General features: G+C 48.6%; 1 protein-coding gene across 1 annotated transcript; it reads right to left on the bottom strand.

Moving 5' to 3' along the window:
- Positions 1-1,773: 1,773 nt before the first annotated feature.
- Positions 1,774-5,821, bottom strand: LOC111960378 (endosialin-like). The gene has a single exon (XM_023982350.1). The coding sequence runs from the start codon at positions 5,572-5,574 to the stop codon at positions 3,184-3,186; it is 2,391 nt and encodes a 796-aa protein (XP_023838118.1). The 5' UTR covers positions 5,575-5,821; the 3' UTR covers positions 1,774-3,183.
- Between the last annotated feature and the right edge of the window lie 1,641 nt (positions 5,822-7,462).

The raw sequence follows: 7,462 nt of genomic DNA, 5'->3' as shown, positions 1-7,462 counted from the left end.
CCAACCCTTTGATGGACGGATTTCAAATGTTGTGTTGGTTGCAGAGTTGTGGTATTCCTGCGTTCACACGGCCTCCCGCCTCTCCTCCCAGTGCGGAAGAAGCATATCACCTCTACCTTACCTGACACCCTAGACCCACTTCAATTTGCTTACTGCCCCAATAGACCCACAGACGATGCAATCGCCATCGCACTGCCCTATCCCATCTGGACAAGAGGATTACTTACGTAAGAATGCTGTTCATTGACTATAGCTCAGCCTTCAACACCATAGTACCCTCCAAGCTCATCATTAAGCTCGGGGCCCTGGGTCTGAACCCCGCCCTGTGCAACTGGGTCCTGGACTTCCTGACAGTCCGCCCTCATGTGAAGGTAGAAAAAAACACCTCCACTTCGCTGATCCTCAACACAGGGGTGCGTGCTCAGCCCCCTCCTGTACTCCCTGTTCACCCAAGACTGCGTGGCCACGCACGCCTCCAACTCAATCATCAAGTTTGCAGACGACACAACAGTAGTAGGCCTGATTACCAACAGTGACGAGACAGCCTACGGGGAGGATGTTTGGGCCCTGGTGGAGTGGTGCCAGGAAAATAACCTCTCCCTCAACATCAACAAAATTAAGGAGCTGATCGTGGACTTCAGAAAACAGCAGGGGGAGCACGCCCCTATCCACGTCAACGGGACCACAGTGGAGAAGGTGGAAAGCTTCAAGTTCCTTGGCGTAAACATCACCAACTATCTGAAGTGGTCCACCCAGACAGACACTGTGGTGAAGAAGGCGCAACGCTGCCTCTTCAACCTCAGGAGGCTGAAGAAATTTGGTTTGGCCCTTAAGAACATTTACAAATGCACAATTGAGAGCATCCTGTCGGGCTGTATCGTCGTCTGGTACGGCAACTGCACCAGCCACAACTGCAGTGCTCTCCAGAGGGTGGTAAGGTCTTCCCAACGCATCACCGGGGGCACACTGTCTGGCCTCCAGGACACCTACAGCACCCGATGTCACAGGAAGGCCAAAAAGATCATCAAGGACATCAACCACCCGAGCCACGGCCTGTTCATCCCGCTATCATCCAGAAGGCGAGGTCAGTACAGTAGCATCAAAGCTGGAGCCGAGAGACTGAAAAACAGCTTCTATCTCAAGGCCATCAGACTGTTAAATAGCAATCACTAGCAGGCTACCACGTGGTTACTCAACCCTGCACCTTAGAGGCTGCTGCCCTATATACATAGACATGTAATCACTGGCCACTTTTTAATAATGGAACACTTGTCACTTTAATAATGTTTACATACTGCTTTACTCATTTCATATGTATATACTGTATTCTATTCTACTGTATTTTAGTCAATGCCACGCCGACATTACTCGTCCTAATATTTATATATTTCTAAATTCTATTCTTTTACTTTTAAATGTGTGCGTATTGTTGTGAATTGTTAGATACAACTGCACTGCTGGAGCTAGGAACACAAGCATTTCGCTACACCCGCAATGACATCTTCTAAAAATGTTGATGTGACCAATAGAATTTGATTTGGAAGGACAGCTAATTAAGGAGTTAATTTAACACCCCATAGCGCCTCTTGGACTTACTGGGACTCCCATTTAACACCCCATAGGGCCTCTTAGACTTACTGACACTCCCATTTTCTCTCTCTGCACAAGGAATCACATTGAAACTGTGATTTCAAAACATAAAGCAGACACTGCACTAGGGCCTATACCGTGAAGTGACTGCACCATGAACCTTTAAAACACAAGACATGAATATTGACGGCACCCTTCTCGTAACATTTAATTAGCAATTACTTCAAACGTAACAAAAATGAAAAGGCTTCAGGCATAATTTAACAGTCCTTTGATCAGAAGGCAGATCTTCAGTTGATTTGATTGTCTGTCATTGACATTGTACACGTCATCCCTTGAATGGGGACTGCACTTACTTCCTGAGTTGCTAAAGGGAGCATTGATTTCAAACACCTAAAGGTTGGTACTGCTCCACCGTGGCTAAAGTCCATGTAATGTTATGGGCAAGCCTGTGACAATGGGGAGGGAGGCGTGCTAAAGAGTTAAGTGACATGGGTTTAGGGAACGATTGAAAGATCACTACTCCGTGAACAAGGTCAATGCTAAAGTCAATCGGGAGCCTGTGACCCCCATTGCAGTCCCTATAGTGTGTAATACGAACACATCTAACATCTGCACTCTAACCCATATGAGGAATGTGGGTGAGAGGACTAGGAGTGTTTAATTGGAGTTGAATGAAAGGAAACATCCCCTCAGACAGACATTCCATGGAATTACCAAGAGTTTTGTGTGGTCTAAATAAAACAAAAGACACTTCATTAAATCATTTTCATTTTCAAAAAAAAATTCAAAAAAATTCATTGCTACAAATTATACAGTACACAATTATAGTAACACAAACACATATACAGGCATATACCATTGTTTGGTCTGTGTTGTGAGTTGATTTGTTGCGATACTTTAAAAAGCACACGCCATAAAAGTAATATCCGAGTGATTGCTTTTCCTCAACAGCGTCATGACAGTCATGCTTGCATAGTTTGCACAGCTAAATACGAAGCTGCATGTGATGCTTCTTTAACAAAGTTGACATCAATAGTCATTTGCGACACCATACTTGGAAATGAGCTCAATTGAGGATTAAAAACCTCAGCATTTTTTGAAAGACCCACACCCAGATTTCATGGACGACAACAAAATGCTAAAAGCTACAGTACAGTTCTTTGGCTTTGCTTTCAGATGGCACTGGTGATATATTGAAAGTATATTCCCACAGCCTCCATAAATATAACCAGATGTATTCAACAACAATCCCAATGGACGGTTTCTATTGTACCTATAGTGCAATCATAGGCCTTTATATTGTGCTTTGAGATCAGTGTAAGCAACAATTATGCCGTTTTTTTCTACCACATGTAAAAGGAGCCCATGAAAGGGATTAGTGATTTTTTTAGTATTGCTTCCCTGTTCTTCTCTTTCAACCGATATTCCACAGAAACATTCAAGTGTTCAAAGAGTCCCAGTACGGCAACAGAGTGGCAATGGGACAGGAGGAGGCAGATACAGTACAACAACCACCACTCTCTTACCTTCTTCCTATCTCTTATTTATTTAACAGTTTATTTATGTACAAGTCTTTCCTCATTCATCTGTTTAAACATGTGACTGCATCCCCTTGCTGGGATTGGGCGCGCCCTGCTTGTCGTGCGCTCCGGAGATCCAATGGTAGCAGTTGGTGGCGGTCTTGTTGCGCGGCGTGACGGCGCAGCGGGTGCAGTAGACGATACCCAGTGCCACCATAATAAGGATGAAGATGCAGAGGGGCACCAGGAGGCCCACCAGCAGCCAGTTGCCACCACCTTGCTTCTGGCTGCTCTCGTCCTCCTGGGCCGGCTCCCTCTCATTCACTCCAACCACCTCCACCACGCCCAGGTTGGGGGTGATTGGGGTTTTGGGAGCCACAGAAGGAGGCAGGGAGGGGGTGTGCTGGTCCTGGTTCTCACCCTGACCCTGATCCTGCTCTGGAAGGGAAGTCACCTTCCCATTGTCAATGTCCCCCTCTTCCTCATTATCATCAGTATCATCATAGTTGGACGCCGGGACGTGCTGGTCAGTGATTGGCTCCTGCGACGTGGTGAGTACTTGATCCTGGCTGGCCGGGCTGAACCAGAGCCAGTTCCACGCCCCTCCCGAGATAGTGGAAGTAGGGAGGACTGGGGAACTGGTAGTGGTTTCGTCATCCTCCTCCTCATACCAGTCGGACGTGGGAGTTGGGGTGGGGGTAGAGGTGGGTTCGGGGCTGGGAGAGGGACTGGGCGTAGACTCTTGCTCGGGCTGGACCTGGGCTGGAGAATTCAAAATCATGGTGCTCCAGTCCGGTGTATACTCCTCCTCTTCTTCTTCCTCCTCCTCGGGCTCTTCCATGGGGGGGACCATGAATGGGTTGTGGTTTGGGACTGGCTCCTCCTGGGGTGCGCTGGTGACCCAGATGACATCATTCTCCACCCTGGGGGGGTCTGTGAGCCAGTCCAGGGACTCTTCCGTCTCCAGAGGCCAGTCAGTGTTGGTCTGCGCAGGGGTCCAGGGGTACAGGGGTTCGTGGGGGTCCCACATGGAGCCGGGGTGGTGGGTGACCCAAGGGTAGGAGGGAGTGGCTGCTGGGAATGAGTCCTCTCCCTCCCCTATCTTCCTGCAGGAGAAGTGGTCAGAGAGTAGCTCGTAGCCCACCTCGCAGTAACACTCAAAGCCCCCCTCGTAGTTCACGCACATCTGCTGACATGTCCCAGGGATCTGACACTCGTCAGTATCCTGGCAGTGGGAGGGTTCCTCGGTAGGAGGGGAAAAGCCCAGGTGACAGTGGCAAACGTGAGAGCCGGGTGTATTCTCGCAGGCGTGTTCGCATGGGTCCTCCATACACTCGTCCACGTCCTCACATTCGCCCTCCTCAACCGGTCGGTAGCCCTCGCGGCAGCGGCACTCGAAGGTCCCTGGGGCGTTGACGCACAGCTGCTCGCAGGGGCTCTGCAGGCACTCGTCCACGTCCAGGCAGCCGCGCTCATCCGGGGAAAGCATGTAGCCCTCGGGGCAGGCACAGCGGTAGCCGTCCGACAGGGGCAGGCACTCAAACTCACAGGGGGCACTGTGGCATGGGTCGGCAGCGACGCATGTTTGCCCGTCATCGCCGAGCTGGAAGCCGTCCGAGCACTCGCAGTAGTAGTGCTCCCCGGCCTCCTGGCAGAAATGCTCGCACCCTCCGTTGTTCCGATCGCACCAGCTCTTCTCTCCGGTGTCGGAACAGAGGGGTGTCTCCCTGGACCACCCCACAGTGCCATCCTCCCTTAGCACACATAGAACAGACTGCTCCTCCTTGGAGCCCCCCGGGCAGGGCACCGTGGCTACAGATCCAAAGGGGACGTGGGTAAGGAGGCTACTGAGGAGGCTGAAGGGGGTACTATAGAGGGCATTGCCGCCCCCCTCGCTCCAAACCGCCGGGCACATGCCCTTGTACGTGTAGCGGCACAGGTAGCCATCCACTGGCACCGAACACGAGCCGTCCAGCCATTTAAAATTATCATGCTGCTCGTGGGCTGCTGTGCCATAGGTCATAACCACACAGCGTGGGGCTGAACAGGTACTGGGCGAGTCGTCCCGCAGCCAGTTGGTGTAGCGGGTATCTTGGTCACCTGTAGTCCAGGAGAACCCACGGAGAGGGCGAGAGGCGGTACACTGGCGAGGCTGTCTCTGGAGACCAATCCACACCTGGACCTTGGTCCTCTGGCTGCGTAGCTCCACGCCAGAGAAGAGAGCAGCGATAGTGTCAGCTTCCTCCTGGAGTTTGACTGTGGCCAGGTTGCCTCCCTTCTCCTTGCAGCTCCTCCAGGAGTCCAGGAAGGTCTTGCGCTGGAAGTAGACCACGAAGCAGCCATCCTTGTTGCACAGAGCGTCCCTCTCTTGTAGATCCTGGCCCCATACAGGGGGAGTATAACAGAACAGACCCAATAGTGAGAGGACTAGAACAGCAGCACACCGCACTGGGGAACCCATCGTTTGTTCACTCTCCACGGCTCACTTCTCCAACTCTCTCTCTTGCTCTCTTTTTTGCCCACTCTATACTTTGCCTGATTGTTTTCTCTCCTCTTAATTTTTTTTTGTATTGGTTTCGTCTTGTTCTTCCCTTAATATACCAACTTTTCTCTCCTCATCTGCACTTTACCTCTCAAAACTTCTCTCTCTCTCTTTCTTTCTCTCTCCGACTTCTCACTCTTCTATGCTGGAGTTGAGTGCTTGCAGATTGTCCCCAGATTTCAGAAAGAGAGAGAGAGAGAGGGAGGGAGGGTGGGCAAAAGAGGAAGGAGTGAGGGAGGGAATTGAAAAAATAATTGTACGTTTTTGCTAGAGGGTGTGTGTGTGTGTGTGTGTGTGTGTGTGTGTGTGTGTGTGTGTGTGTGTGTGTGTGTGTGTGTGTGTGTGTGTGTGTGTGTGTGTGTGATGCTTTTGAGAGTCTTGGGGGGGGGGGGGGGGGGTTTGGGGAAGTGCAGTGTGTGGTTTTTTTTCTCAGAGTGTCTCGTATTGTTTCATAAGTCCGTTTATGGAAATGGCTTGGGACCCGCATTTCCCCCCCATCCCTCCCCCCCACACACACAGGCACACACACAAGCACAAGCACATACACACACAAACACTCACACCATCCCCACCAGGCCTTCAAGGCAAATCCAGTTATGACAATTAAACATGGTTTTGTTTCTTCAATAATTCAGTGAGCAGGAGGAAAGAGATTATCTGACAAAGCCCTTTCTGTGTTCCAAGAACCCATCAGTCTCTTCCCCTGGCCTTGGTCTCCTTTCAGTCCACCGCTAAAGTTTTTTTTCTTCTATCTTTTCTTTGTTCCACCTTTCTTCCCTCTCTCTATACATTTGTTATTTTCTTGTGTGCTTAACCTGACAGATGGGTTCAATACTTCCTCAAGTTATTGGCATCTTAAGTTGTTGACATGGAGAGAGTTTGTCGAGAGAACATGAACACTGTTTGCTTAAAGCTGGAATCCTTAAAGGCCCCAGTGCAGTCAAAAACTTGATTTACCTGTGTTTTATATATATATTTCCACACTATGAAGTTGGAATAATACTGTGAAATTGTGAAAATGATAATAATGCCATTTTAGTGTAAGAAATGTTTGAAAAGACCGCCTGAAATGTCAGCCTGTTTTGGTGGGATGGAGTTTTGGCCTGCCTGGTTAAATTTGGTAATAGACTAATAAAAAAGATAGTTTCAAACATCTTTGACAATAACAGCTAGTTTTCAGTTTTCTCCTCCCCACTCAGACCACTCCCAGACACTCCTAGCAAAATGCTTTCTTGAGAAATAGCTCTTTGCTCAGAAGCTATTTTTGTTCCTTTTTGACAAATTTAATTTAAAACAATCACAGTAAGGTACTTAATTGTTACCCAGAAATGATTTGATAATGAGATAAAAATGTCCATTTGCGATATTACAACAACGAAGACGTTACTGCAAACAGCAAACACAGATTTTTTGCCTCAGACATCATTGCACGTGTGATAAAAGAGAATATGTACTGCCATTTTTTTTGCCATGCTGAGCCATGCTCCTCAGCTCGTCAACAAAAGCAATAACAGTGGTGGCGCAGCGCAGTTCCATCTTTAATGTCTATTGTCTATTAAGTGAAAGTTCACAAAAGGCTTGAATGGTTATCTGTCTGTTTATCTGTCAGATAAACAGGTCTGTCTGTTTATCTAAGAAATACCTGTATGTGCGTCCATTCTTCTGTTTGTGTGTGTGCACACACCAACTTGTAATACATTTTAGAAATAATGCATGCCCTACTCGCTTATCCCTCGATTATTCTCCTTTACCAACGCAACTCACGGAATCCAATTAAAGCTGCAATATGTAACTTTTTGGGCGACCT

This window comes from Salvelinus sp. IW2-2015, linkage group LG37, assembly GCF_002910315.2.
Source record: "Salvelinus sp. IW2-2015 linkage group LG37, ASM291031v2, whole genome shotgun sequence".
NCBI classification, from domain to species: Eukaryota; Metazoa; Chordata; class Actinopteri; order Salmoniformes; family Salmonidae; genus Salvelinus; species Salvelinus sp. IW2-2015.
This window is presented reverse-complemented; position numbering and strand designations above follow the sequence as displayed.

What these genes read in the sequence shown, in the direction of transcription:
- LOC111960378 (XM_023982350.1), bottom strand. Translation starts at nt 5,574, where the DNA reads ATGGGTTCCCCAGTGCGGTGTGCTGCTGTTCTAGTCCTCTCACTATTG.